Below are 14,224 nucleotides of genomic sequence, written 5' to 3'. Positions count from 1 at the left end.
TTAGAAATCTCTAAGAAGGTACAGAAGCAGGTCAGGAAGGTCTGTGAGGAAAATGGGAAAGGGCAAGCAAAGGCTCTGGGACAGGAGAGGTTTTGGGGAGTTACAGGAATAACAAGCAGGCCAGTGAGGTTGCAACAAAACCAGGAAAAAAAAAAGACGGAAAATAAGATCAAAAGTAGCAAGAGGCATGGGTCTGAAGAACAGTTTTATGTTTTCTATGCAAGATTAGAGTTCCACAAGTTTAGGGCACAAGTCAACGCTAATGACAGAACTTCATCCTGCTTACAGGCTACTTTAAAGCAGAGTTCTTATTCTATCACTCTTTGCTCTCCTCGTGCCTAGTATATAACTGGCCCTTGTCTAATATTCAAGATTAGATTCAGAGAAGTGTTTTTATTATCACAGTTTACATACACCACCAATTATAATACAACTAGTACCTCCAAAATGAAGTTGAATACCAGTGATGATAAGATGTAGCATGTAGCTACAAACGGCAGATCAGGAAGGAAAGTGAGTAAATGGTCCAGTATGTTCATTCTCATTGGGCTGAATAGCCAACAGTGGCATCTTAGCACTGAGCTCCCATCTCCAATTATTAAATAAGAGATTAGGTTTTTCCTCTAACTTGGGCGGGAATTAAAATTCCTTCAAGTTAGGAATAACTTAAAATCAGAAAAACAAAACTTGCCTGCTAGCAAGGTTGATAATAGCTTATTTTCAAGGCCACCAACACAGCTTATTAAGCACGGTTATCACTTGAACACCTATGGCATCAGGTTCCTCACAAACACAGCTTGTGGCTGGGGAAACCGAGGCTGCAACACGTTAATTTGCCTGAGGTAAGAGCTAGGCATTTACTGAAGGAATAAACAGCTCATTATAGAAAGAAAAGGAATTTGAACCAGGTCTGACTGGTTCAAAAGCCCGTAATTCACACCCACTCTCCTCTATTAGATTTGCACACAATTCACAAGCATGGAGGGGGGATTCCTCATCTAATTAGATCTCGAGGGGTAAGCAAGGTAAGACAGCCACATCCTAGTTTCAAGAGTTTTTTTTGAACGTTAAGATCATAATTAGGTGAAAATAGTTAACTTAGTCCTGCTTTACATATATATGATAACTCAAATATTACAACTCAATGCTAAAGAAATTACAATTGAAGCATAAAAGCTGAGAGCTTAAGAAAAACAAAATCACTAAGATCTGGTAGCGTTTTTCCAAAAAGGATACAGTATTGATACTCAACGGAGGAACTGACTTGTACTATAGGTACACTAGGTCAAGCACGGAGTATCAAATCTTTCTCATTTGGATGTTTTTTTCGGACCCCAGAAGTCTTGGGTTCACACATATCATTCTAGCCAGGATCTTCAGAATATTCACGATGGCCCAGACATTATACTTTTGGGGGAATGTTTATCTTTTAATCTAAAATATAAGGCAACTTCAGCATTTTACATCATTACACTAAAACTCCTAAGGGTTTAAGCTCTTTAATCTACATTATCTAAAAATGATCACTGTAGGAGTAAGAAAAGGCTATTTTTTCCTACTAACTTACACAATGAATATTTTGGTTTTAGTTTCAATCTAAAATTCTTCCAAAAGAAAAAATACTTAAGAACTTCATATACAATCTTTGAAATCATTTAATATATTTTTAATATAAGTGTAAAGTTGATGTTTTTGAACTGCGGTGTTGGAGAAGGCTCTTGAGAGTCCCTTGGACTGAAAGGAGGTCAAACCAGTCCATCCTGAAGGAAATCAGTCCTGAATATTTATCGGAAGGACTGATGCTGAAGCTGAAGTTCCAATACTTTGGCCACCTGATGCGAAGAGCTGACTCACTGGAAAAGACCCTGATGCTAGGAAAGACTGAAGGCAGGAGAAGGAACAACAGGATGAGATGGTTGGATGGCATCACCAACTCGATGGACATGAGTTTGAGCAAGCTCTGGGAGTTGGTAATGCACAGGGAAGGTGTGCTGCAGTCCACAGAGTCGCAAAGAGTCAGACATGACTGAGCAACTGAACTGAACTAAAAGTGTATAAATACATATTGGGGGGATCTGAATGTTCTGTAATTTCCTAATTTTTATAAATGACTGCCAACGTTAAAGTCTTATTTTCCCCACAAAGTAATTAGTAAGTATGACAAAGCTAAACATTAAATAAAATAAACTGCCCTTAGGTGTGCCTTAAAGACCTACGAATCTTTAAACTATTACTCTTCACTCCAACACAGGCAGTTCTACTTTTCCATAACCAAATTTGTGTGTCACAAAGCTGTAGTTTTTCTGTTTGACTGTGCCTTCAGTTTATAAATTACGCATGATTAATATTTAATTTCTAGAATTGGGCTAACTGATGACAGAGAAAAACCTATTTCCTTTACACAGTGGAATCCTTGGCATACACAGGCCCCTTAAAAGAATACTGAGGGCAAGCTGAACTTAATATTCAAAAAGTGCCTAAATGATATTCTAAAATAACACTGAGTGTCTACAATCACTTAACAAAAATTTTCTTCTAAAATTAAAGTGAAATAAAGGAAATTCCTTAAAGATAGTGATTTTTTTTCTCTTTACTTAAACAGATGGTCATTCTTAAATATTACTTACCAATTTCCTTCCTTATTTCAAAGGAAACCACAGAGTATGAAATTTAGAAGAAATCATTCAGTATACAATTTTGAGATTCTAAGAATTTCACTTTTAGGGGAAAAAAAAATTAAACTATGAGCAAACCCTTGCAGGACTGCTGATCTTCAAGCCAACCAGAAAATGTGCTACTCAAAACCACTTACCTTGAGAAAATTCTTGACTCGCTCAGGATCATAGCAGTTGCTTTCTCTGCAGATTCTTTCTACTTCTTTGATCTGCCCAGTCTTGCAAGCTGCCTGAATATATTTAAAGTGCACATCTGGGTCTTGACTAAAGTTAACAATGGATCCCAGAAAATAAAAAAGACCTTAAAGAAAGAAATAATTGAAATTAAGCACAGGTGTACCTTTGAGAGCAACTGACCTGAAAAAATACTTAAGCAATTAAAAAACATTATGTCAATTATACCAAACTTCTAAAAAACAAGCAAACAAAACACTGTTATATACTGCACACTCCACTCCCAAATAAAAACTAGTTGCTCAAAAAACTCAATATTAAATAATCCACTAATCAGTTCAATAAATGGATTTATACTTTAATCCCTACAGACCAGAAAATTCAATGCTTTCTACTAATGGTAGTTGAGAAATAGGAGACAGCTACTTAATATCAAAACTAATTATCACAACATATTCCAGATGAGAAATTCTGAATGAAGTCCACTACACAGGTGCTTTTATATGCAGTTAATAGAAAACACACAAAAGTAGCTTAAAAAGAATTTAATGCAGTGCTGTCCAATAGGATTTTCTGCAGTGATGCAAATACTCTATTAAGATCAGCACTAACTAACATAGCAGCCACGAACCAGATGTGGCATCTGAGCACCTGAAATGCTAGTGTGACTAAAGAACTAAAGTTTTGATTGCATTCAATTTTAATACTTTTATTTACACAGCTATATGCGGCTGGGGGCTACGTACTGAATGAAGAGTATAAATGTAGCACACAGTTAACATAAGAACTGAAAAAATTAAGAAAATTATGTAGAAATCTCTTATTACTTCTGTCTAGAGTAGTCCAATAAAAAGAGGGAGGAAAAGTTAAGCAGAGACCAGATGTTTAGCTAAGGAATCTAAAAGCCACTGACAGTGATCACATTAGCACTCAGTACAACAGTGGTTCTCAACTGTGGACGAAATGGTTTTCTTCCCATTTTCAGTGGTCACAACTGGTGGAGCAGATGCTTCTGGCATTTACTGAACTGAAGCCAGCAATGCTGCCAAATATCCTACAGGCATACAACAACATACCCTCCAACTCAACAAATCATCCAGCCCAAAATGTCTATAGCACTGAGACTGAGAAAACCTGCTACACGGACAAGTCACAAAATTTCCTCGGCTAGAATCCTTTGCCATTACAAAAGTCAGACAATATAAACATGATCATTATATACCCGATCATTAGTATTTTCATCTTATTCAAATATGACAAAGCTACTACATATATTTGTATGTTAAGATTCTGCCTTTAACTGACCTATAATATATCCATGCAGACAGTCTATTCACCTCATGTCCCTAGAACCTGATACAGATGATGCCTGACTATATTTATTGACAATAAAACTTAAAATATTCCATCAAAATAAGCTTGGAGAAAGAATTTCCAATAGCCTATGACCATTAATAACCTATGATGTATACCCCTCTTGCCTATCTTAAGTCATTTAAAATGATTCGAACTTTTAATTACCTTCAAAACTCTTGAAAGATTCAAAAAGTTCAATCAGAGACTGAGTGGACAGTTGTTCATGATACTTAGAAGCCACCTGTACACAGATCTGTAGATTCTGACGAATATTGGCAGACAGCATGGCCCTGAGGCATTCTAGGGAGTCTTCCACTGATAAGGACCCAAAGTAATTCACTAACCACTAGAGGACAAAATAAATAAGTGAAATAATATTAAATCCAATGGATCATTTGGTTACACAAACACATTTTCAGTATACCAATTAATGGTAACTAATAGGCAAGACACTGAAATACCTCAGGGTTAAGAAGATGCGTGTGAACGACTGCACGCTTTATATCATATAAGTCAGTGAAGTGTTCTAACGCACGCTGCAAGAGGCCAGCCTTTTCACACAGCTGAGCGATATGAGCCCGGTCATAATGCGTGAACATCTGATTGCCTAGAATAGCATCTGCGACCTAGAAAAACATAAAAGGATGAGTTTATCTTACCACTCCACCTGTATCAGTAACTCCATATCCAGATTACACCTTAAGATCCAATACTGGACTGATAAAGGAGAGAAAGTACAAAGAGAATTTTAGCCAAATTTTCTAAAATGATGAATGGGCGTCTCAGTAGCTTCAAATAACTTAATCTAAGCAGCTGTGAATAACAGCTATAGAAAAACCTCAGTAGCTTCAAATAACTTAATCTAAGCAGCTGTGAATAACAGCTATAGAAAAACAGTGACAGAAACATGCTATAAAATGCATGAAAACACGTACCTGAGGTGCATGCATAAGGTTCATCTCAAGCAACCTCGTCTGTAAAGGACCTTCAGATGGGCGATTATTCTTCAGGGCATCAAGCAAGAATGCAGTACACTGCTGAATTAGATTGTATTCCATAAACACATCGACAATCTGCAAAAAAAGATGTAAGGGAAATTGTTTTTAAGATACTTAAAAACTACTTTATGATACAGTTGACAATACAGGTAAGTGAAAGGAAATTAAACATTATCTCTTTCTTCATACATAAAACACTACCAGATCAAATTCCAGATTTAAAGAATATTATTTAGATAACATAACCTCATAATTTAACAGGAAGTTTTATCTTCCACAGTTACTTTAGTTCTAGTAAACACACCCATAAAATATTTCAAGATACTATATAGTAGCAGAATATAAACTGCAAGATTTAAAATTTTGATTGACTGATTGATATACACATGCATGCCACACCACAGGACATGCCAGACTTTAGTTCCCTGACCAGGGACTGAATCTGTACCCCGTGCAGTGGAAGCATGACTCCTAACCACTGGACCACCAGGAAGTCCCTGATGAACTGTTTAAAATACACAAAAGCATAAAAACGAAAGAGTCCTTGATTCCCACTTCATATATGCATTTTCTCTCTCCCTTCACCAAGTGGCAGAGACTAGCCTTTGTGTTTTCTTATACCTATATTTTTTGTATTTTTAATACATATATCACTAAATGAGGTAGGATTTGTTTTGCATGTTTTAAAGCTATATATATAGATGGTATCTTACTGTCCATTCTTCTACAACTTGCTTTTCTTAGGTAACACAGTTGAAATTTATCCATGTAAATAAATAAACACAGCTCTAAGTTCTACAAATAAAAAAGTTAACCTGTTCTCCAGGTTGTTTAAACTCAGATCCGCTCCCCCCACCCCGATTCTCTACATAAATTAACTTCTACAAAATACATTTTAAATTGTTTACCTGGGTGATATCAGCAAGAGGTTCTTCATCCTGAACTAACATTTGAGCAAACTGCTGCCCCTGATCTGGACTGATACGCATAACATTTCTCAGCAGAAAGATCCAGTCTGGAGTATATCCAACCTAAAAACAGACAAAAATGTAAGCCCTGCTGCAGAGTTCCATTTTTATATTACTTAAAGGCTTTTTCGTAACTATACTCCAATAATGGATTTTAAAAGACAGAAGAAATCACAGAACAAAAACAAACCAAAAGCAATGGGTGCCCCCCCCACCCCCGTGGGAAATAAATACTGCTTCTACAATAGAATCTTCTTACTACAGAACTACTGGTGAAAGTACAAATTCAGTTTTAACAGATGCTCAATTTGATCTTGGTTTATATAAGACAACTTGATCTTGGTGATAATATATTTGAACAAACGGCTATAAATTTTTATAATCAGCTTATTCAGTCTCATTGAACATGAAAAAATTTGTTCTAATAGGTTAAACATGCCCTAGCAGTTTAAGTTCTAAATGCCATGCAAGAGTAACTGTCTCCATTTTTGAAAAGTGATTCTGTAAATGAGAACCATACTAGTGCTTTATACTTTCCCAAGTAATCATAAAAATTTAAGGAAATTTACTATTAAAACTGAGAGTGACTATAGGATAATTTCTCTCTTAATGTTTTAATGAATTTATGTTCAGAATTTGTTTCATTGAACTCACTTTTTTAGCATATAAAACAATCTTCTGGACTTGACCTGTTTCTGCAAAGCACTGAATGACTTTATTTGGAACGTTAGCCCTTAAGTACACACTAAGCGCCAATGTAGGGTCCACAGATTTCACAAGGTCTCCCAGTTCTTCAGAACATTCCAGCTGTCCAAAGGGAAAAGAGGCTATTTAGTAATCCATGAGCTATTTTATAAATAGGCAGTTGTTACTACTTCCATTATAAATAATAACTAATATGACAGGCATTTAGTTACCCAGTTGTCCCAAAATGTATTATAAATACGCAGGAGTTATGGTTATAAAGACTACTGATTTTGTATTCAGAGCAAAGTCTCAGTAGAATTCTCTACACATTCTACTTAAGGATAAAAACCCACCAAGACTTCACATGTACAGATTCTACCAACTATCTTGTTAGGCATATAAATATTTAAGAAGCAGAATCTTGCACTTCTCACTATTAAGAATATTCAGGTATCAGTCCCAGATGGTCTCAATTTTACAAGAATAATCCAGCTCCTAATGTAATGCTATCAAATGAAAATCTGATTCAAAAAGCCAGCTGAGGTTACCATAAAGACCACTTTAAAATTAGGGAATGATCTGTAGGACCTAAGCTTCATTATCTTCTTGACTTTGGGGTTTAAAAGTTGTAAAGCAGGACACTAATTTCACGAAGTCAAGCAGATAAATATGTTAGAATTTTAAGGTGGTATACATGGAGACACACTCCTCTGTGCCGTTCAATCTGCCTAAGCTGCTCAATCTGGAAACCGCTTCTCTAAAGGAGCTTTGCTTTACACACTAGAGTTGACTTTCTATTTTATAAGTATGTCAAAAGAATAGCGCTTATCACTGATATTCAATAATGAGACGTTCTATCAGAGTCTATACCCTCTCGACTGAATACACTAATGTAGAACTGACCAGTGTCCTTTTCACCACAAATGAATCCTACATGACCATTCACCAAAATAGGTAATGATACCCAAAAAGCTCTTACATTGTTATATTGGTCAACTCAGTTACCTTGGCTGTTCTCATCCTCCCTTATCTTAAACAATTAGGACGGACCTCAAGTACTATGTGGCTAGTAACTATTCTTCAGCAGACTCCTGTCCAAGCACCCCAACTCTGAAGTTCTATCCTCCAGTATCCTCTAAGACTGCCAGAAGCTGGGTCAAGAAACAAGGATTTAGCATTGGTAATGCAGAAATACTACCAACATACACTAAAGCTGAAAGGTCTAACATTAAAACTTATTCACAACCCAGAGTGCTATAAAATAGGACCACCTCAGTTCTTGACACTGATGTAAGACATGACAATTCAACATTGCCACTTTGTGGAGAAAGGCTTTCTATAGTGGTATGAAAGCAATAATATCACTAATGGGTTGTTTAAACTCATTAGTTGTCTTACAAATAGGTGACATTTTTCATAATATACACTAGAAAACATAATACTATTAGATGCTCTATGTGAAAAGAAACTCGTTAACTACTGAGTGAACATAAAATGGATAGAGAAATCCCACAGTAAAGAAAGCTGGTTAACAACAGTTTTCAAATATTCATATTTAAATAACTTCAAGAAACTAATAAGTTAATATTTTTTCATGTAATGCCAGCTAACATTCTCTGTGAAGTGACTCTGGGGATCTGCATCACTGCTAATCAGTCCTGATGTCCTGTTAACCAATTCCACGTTGTATATAACATATTTCCCTTACACACCTAACCGGCTCCACCATTTTGATATTTGGGAAGTTCTAGAAGAAAAGATACAATGTTGTATGGCTGAAAATACTGGGCATCCCAAGTGTGGGATGTGGGAGACAGGAATACATTCTTAGGTCCCCATGAGTTTATACATGTTGACAAATACGCAAAGCATGCAAAGTGTCTCACACTAAGCTTAACCACCAAGCAAGTAATCCTGGATTCCCTTTTAAAATAAAGATACCTCAACATGCCACAATAATAACCCATTTTCAAAAGAAAACACGCCTATGCATCTCATGCAGTGTCTATTCTTTCACCATTCCTACAAACAATGAATCACGGATGGAGATGTTCTGGTACAGCCTGTGTTTTTAACTTGCTAACGTGGTATTTAATCAAAGTGAAAATATGTTAACGTTAAGTTAATATACCTTATCTTCTTTTAACCATTTCTCCAAAAGCTGTTTCCGCCCCTGCTGAAGTACAGGCCTACACAGTTCTAAGGATTCATATTTGTTTAGCTGGCCCTGGTCCAAAAGGATTCCAAAGTACTGAAGTAGGGGTGAAGTTTGACCTGGCTGAGCTGGAACACTCTGGAACCGACGGATGGTGTCTGGGGTACGAAGAATTCCCTTTAAGAAACAGAAATGTTAAGGACTCCTTTTAAAGATGATTCAATATCACACTAATAACTTCATGGATCTGTTAAGTCAATTTTAAAGGCATAATTCCATCTACTGAAACCAAATCTCAACTTTTCAACACGTTGAATGGTAAAGATTCAGGCAATGTCTGTCAAACTTCTGATTCAATGTTATGAGATTATTCTGAATCAGAAACATACCAACCTAATCATAATGCTAATGTATTATTCCAGGTTCATATTAGGTTAAGTAAAAATTTCATTACCGGTCAGGGAGTAAGGTATTAATTCAGTCCAACATAATACAAAAATGATGAGGATAAATTCAGGTCAAGTTCAGACAACTCTTCGTACCATGAATTGAACAAGATCTGTTTCATCTTTAAGACATAAAATCAGTAGCTATCATAAGATCCAACTAAGTAAACATTATTACATCTATGTAAATCAGAGCCTGTTAGATCTACACATCATTCTAACAATCTGAGTTTTAAAAAGTTAACCAAATCTAAAGCATAGAAAAGTTAACTAACTAAATCTAGAAGAAACTCATTCTACTGGAAAACATATCCTAAAAAAATACTCATTTCTCTGTGGGAAGCTGGTTCCACTCCTAACAGTATTAGAAACAGACCACGCTGGCATCAATCCAAACATGGCAATTTTCATTTTCATAACTACGTACCTTTGGTGCATTAGCGGCCACCTTTGCTGCCTCTGAGTAATTTCCCTGGGCAAAAAGAGCATTAAATTTCCGGGCAAAGAGTTCTTCAGCACCAGCTAAGTTGTTACGTACAGCCATTCTCAGAGCCAAATCAGGATTTTGTAGGACATTGGTGATATAAGGGATTATGTTTTCTTCTTCCACACATACTGAGAGAACCTGCAATTTAAGATCTAATGAACAGCTGCAATGCGTTCACTTGAGCATCAGATACTAGATATATTTAATGCTGATGACCACTGAGTGACAAAATATAAAACTGTGATGGCTGCTTTCTTGCTGCCACTTTAAAAAAAAAAAAAAAAAGAGGGCAGAAAACAGAAGACTAAGGGGTGCTGCTAAACCAAATGGGGGTTCCTAAAGAAACCTATATGCAGGTCAGGAAGCAACAGTTAGAACTGGACATGGAACAACAGACTGGTTCCAAATAGGAAAAGGAGTACGTCAAGGCTGTATACTGTCAACCTGCTTATTTGACTTATATGCAGAGTACATCATGAGAAACGCTGGGCCGGAAGAAGCACAAGCTAGAATTAAGATTGCCGGGAGAAATATCAATAACCTCAGATATGCAGATGACATCACCCTTATGGCAGAAAGTGAAGAGGAACTCAAAAGCCTCTTGATGAAAGTGAAAGAGGAGAGTGAAAAAGTTGGCTTAAAGCCCAACATTCAGAAAACGAAGATCATGGCATCTGGTCCCATCACTTCATTGGAAAGAGATGGGGAAACAGTGGAAACAGTGTAAGACTTTATTTTTTGGGGCTCCAAAATCTCTGCAGATGGTGACTGCAGCCATGAAATTAAAAGATGCTTACTCTTTGGAAGGAAAGTTATGACCAACCTAGATAGCATATTCAAAAGCAGAGACATTACTTCTCAACAAAGGTCCATCTAGTCAAGGCTATGGTTTTTCCAGTGGTCATGTATGGATGTGAGTTGGACTATAAAGAAAGCTGAGTGCCGAAGAATTGATGTTTTTGAACTGTGGTGTTGGAGAAGACTCTTGAGAGTCCCTTGAACTGCAAGGAGATCCAACCAGTCCATCCTAAAGGAGATCAGTCCTGGGTGTTCATTGGAAGGACTGATGCTGAAGCTGAAACTCCAATACTTTGGCCACCTCATGCGAAGAGTTGACTCATTAGAAAAGACCCTGATGCTGGGAGGGGTTGCGGGCAGGAGGAAAAGGGGATGACAGAGGATGAGATGGCTGGATGGTATCACCAACTTGATGGACATGAGTTTGGGTAGACTCCGGGAGTTGGTGATGGACAGGGAGGCCTGGCATGCTGCAATTCATGGGGTCGCAAAGAGTCGGACACGACTGAGCGACTGAACTAAACTGAACTGAAAATAGAGCTGTCTTGTAATATAAGTAACTCCCGATCTCATACAGTCCAAACTCTAATTGCTTTGCTACCATCCATTCTTAACATGGCATGGGCTCACATGGACGAAGTTTAAGATAGATTCCTCTTAACTCTGATTTTTCAGTAATTTTAATTACATTTACATTCCCAGAGTTCAAATTATATACTCAAGGAGGGAAAGGACCACTAAATCCTCACACACCTTATATATTGCAAGGTATACAGTAGATGCTTAATAAATGTGGCACCAGTAAAGAGCAACTTCTAATTGCTCTTTTTAAAGAACAATTAATTACCTACCCTCAGTTCCCCAAGTAAGTCATTGTCACAGAATGCCGATCTATTTGCTTAAAAGCTGAATTTCTGTCAATTGCCAAAGAGAAAAGGAGTCCTTCATCATGCATCCATTCCTCTCCCCAACACCAGATCTGGGTACACACCCCAGCTTATAAACTACTTCTATTCCCCGTAATGACAGTTCTCATACCATTATTTCTCATACCAGTGTTTCTCAGTCACTATTCCACATAAAGAAAGGAACTTATCTTTGTCTTTAATTGTATATTTCGCACCAGGGCAGTGTTGAACACAAAGTAAATGCTTAATATTTGCCAAGTAAGTGAGAACTCAATAACCAAACAAGTAATATATATTTGCCTGTTCTATTATTCCCTTTGAGGAAAATGAAATTTTAACCTCCAAGTGTTTCCTTTCTACAGATCTGACCTCCATCTTCCAAAGCTTAGGTCATTCTCTATCTGCAATGTGACACTAATACCCCATGTTAAGAGGTCTTTTTTTAAAAGAATTCTTTCTTTATAGTTATTTACATTTTCATCTTTAATACTACTTCTTAGGAAAAATAAGGAAGATGAACAAACCCACTTCCAACTGTACTTTCTGTAGCCTTCCCCAAATACCAAATCCATAGTTTCATCTTTATCCCATTTTTAGATTGTATTAGCAGAGTTCTAGAAACCAGTATTTAAGACATACAGGGGGAAAAGATGGTTCTTGTATCTTCTAAAGTATTCAGTTCTACCAAGTTCAGACTGTCATCTTGATCACTTTTAATTTTGCAACCAACAGAAACCATACTCATTCCTTCAGGGCATTGGGTCAGGTCCAGCTATAGTTAGCTCTGATCAAAAGAGTAGAGCCCTGAGCCCTATAGGTTATTGTGAACATTCATCTTATTCAAAGCAGTTGGCAAAGAAAACTTGTGGAGAGAGGGAAGGGAAACAATCAATAATCAAAGTTATGAATATTAATATATAATGGTAAAATTTTCAGGATATTTTAGTTAAAACAATTATCTCTGGCTTAACAACTTTATGATTATAAATTATCAGTAATCTAGTTCACCAAAAGACACATTCATTCTTGATTTTTCCACGAGAGGCACATGCAACTCAATAAATGAATGCTACTGAATTTTTAAAGTGGCTTTTGTGCCAGACACTGACTAGTGCAGAAATACAATTAAAAAAGAAAAGCCCCTTTCCTAAGGAAGAACAGTGATGAAGTAGTTAAACAAGCAACTGTAACTCACTGTGTTAAGTGCCATGGGGAGGGCTCCCTAAAGCAGAAGCACCTAATCAGGTGTGGAACCGATGGAAAGGATGGATGAGTAGGGAGAGACTCCCTTTCTCTACAGTATTTCTTTCTTCACATACATACTATGTTCTGAAAATTAATAGAATAAAGGAGAAAAAAAAAACCTATCTGCTTTCATTTACCATTGAGGAAAAACAATAATTTGGAGGAAAACAAACAAAAGGAAAGGTCAATAACATTTAACCATTTTTTTTAGGGAAAAAGATACTTCTAGGCATAATATTTTAAATTACATTAAAACACTAAAATACAGAAAAAAAGATCACTTGGGTTAGGTGGTGTGAGGAGGTTTGTCAAATGTGACAAGTCAGAACAGCAAACTGGGTAACTTTTCAAGTACCCCACTGAACCTACCAGAGCTACTGTAACATATCACCTTCCCACATTAAACATTCAGTAATAATTAAAGAGGTGAGAAAAAAGACAAAGGAAGAATTTTTTTCCTTGTAGTTGATAATGAGTCTTACAGATTACAGGAAGCAAACTCTATAAAAAGTATACAGTCTTAGAATCCCCTGGTGGTCCAGCCCTAGGACTCGCCACTACTGGGGCCTGGGTTCAATCTCTGGTTAAGCAACTAAGATCCCACAAGCCCTGGGGTGCAGCCAAAAAAAAAAAGTATACAATCTGTCAGATGTCACCCTATCAATTTCTTTGCATGAAGAGCCACTTCTCTTGATAACAGAGACACAAACACAATCCTTAGGTGGCTATACTATATGCCAAATAGTTCCTTCTCTTTGAGATACAGTTAAAGAGAGATTGCAGAGTACATAGTAGTATATAATATATATATGCATCTGTATTTTTAGATATACATTATTTTCTGACATCCAAAATTACCATTTACTTTTTGGCAAAAGGCTAACCGTAGTAAGTGTTATTTTCTTTTATCACCTAATTTGATTTTCAAGGTGTCCTTACCTGTCCCTTTCTGTTTACTCCAATTATTCCAGCCGTGGCTTCATGAGGTGCAGTGACAAAGATCGTTTCTCCACTGATTCTATTCATGTAGATGCAGGTACCAGTCTCAAGGTCATAGAGGTGGATGTAACCATACTTCGTAATCAAGAATACTACATCATGCTTTTCACTGATCTGTATAAAGAAAATAAGTACTTCAGTAATAATGAACAATCAGAAAGTTTAGTCCCATTCCATTTCAGAGATGGTAAAATTCTAGGATTTTGACAAGAGGCTTTTATGAAAAATTAAAAACTAGTATTTATGGTTTCTTCATTTTTACTGCAGATTCAAATATGCAATGTCCCAAGCTCTTACATAAAACACAAGAATATTAATAAACTGTATA

The 14,224-nt window shown here is 36.6% G+C and overlaps 1 protein-coding gene across 4 annotated transcripts in view; it reads right to left on the bottom strand.

Annotated features, from left to right (window-relative positions):
• The window catches only part of CLTC (clathrin heavy chain), a 70,223-nt gene that overhangs the window by 26,100 nt on the left and 29,899 nt on the right, over window positions 1–14,224 (bottom strand). For all 4 annotated transcript variants that reach the window (XM_027517990.1, XM_027517991.1, XM_027517992.1 and 1 more), the window contains exons 6-14: window positions 13,837–14,010; window positions 9,887–10,084; window positions 8,990–9,190; window positions 6,826–6,978; window positions 6,112–6,234; window positions 5,141–5,278; window positions 4,667–4,831; window positions 4,371–4,551; window positions 2,813–2,976 (exon numbers count right to left, since the gene is read on the bottom strand). In XM_027517990.1, the coding sequence (XP_027373791.1) occupies window positions 2,813–2,976; window positions 4,371–4,551; window positions 4,667–4,831; window positions 5,141–5,278; window positions 6,112–6,234; window positions 6,826–6,978; window positions 8,990–9,190; window positions 9,887–10,084; window positions 13,837–14,010 (1,497 nt within the window). The remainder of the gene's footprint in view (window positions 1–2,812; window positions 2,977–4,370; window positions 4,552–4,666; window positions 4,832–5,140; window positions 5,279–6,111; window positions 6,235–6,825; window positions 6,979–8,989; window positions 9,191–9,886; window positions 10,085–13,836; window positions 14,011–14,224) is intronic.

The sequence above is a fragment of the Bos indicus x Bos taurus genome, chromosome 19 (genome assembly GCF_003369695.1).
Source record: "Bos indicus x Bos taurus breed Angus x Brahman F1 hybrid chromosome 19, Bos_hybrid_MaternalHap_v2.0, whole genome shotgun sequence".
Classification (NCBI taxonomy): domain Eukaryota; kingdom Metazoa; phylum Chordata; class Mammalia; order Artiodactyla; family Bovidae; genus Bos; species Bos indicus x Bos taurus.
This window is presented reverse-complemented; position numbering and strand designations above follow the sequence as displayed.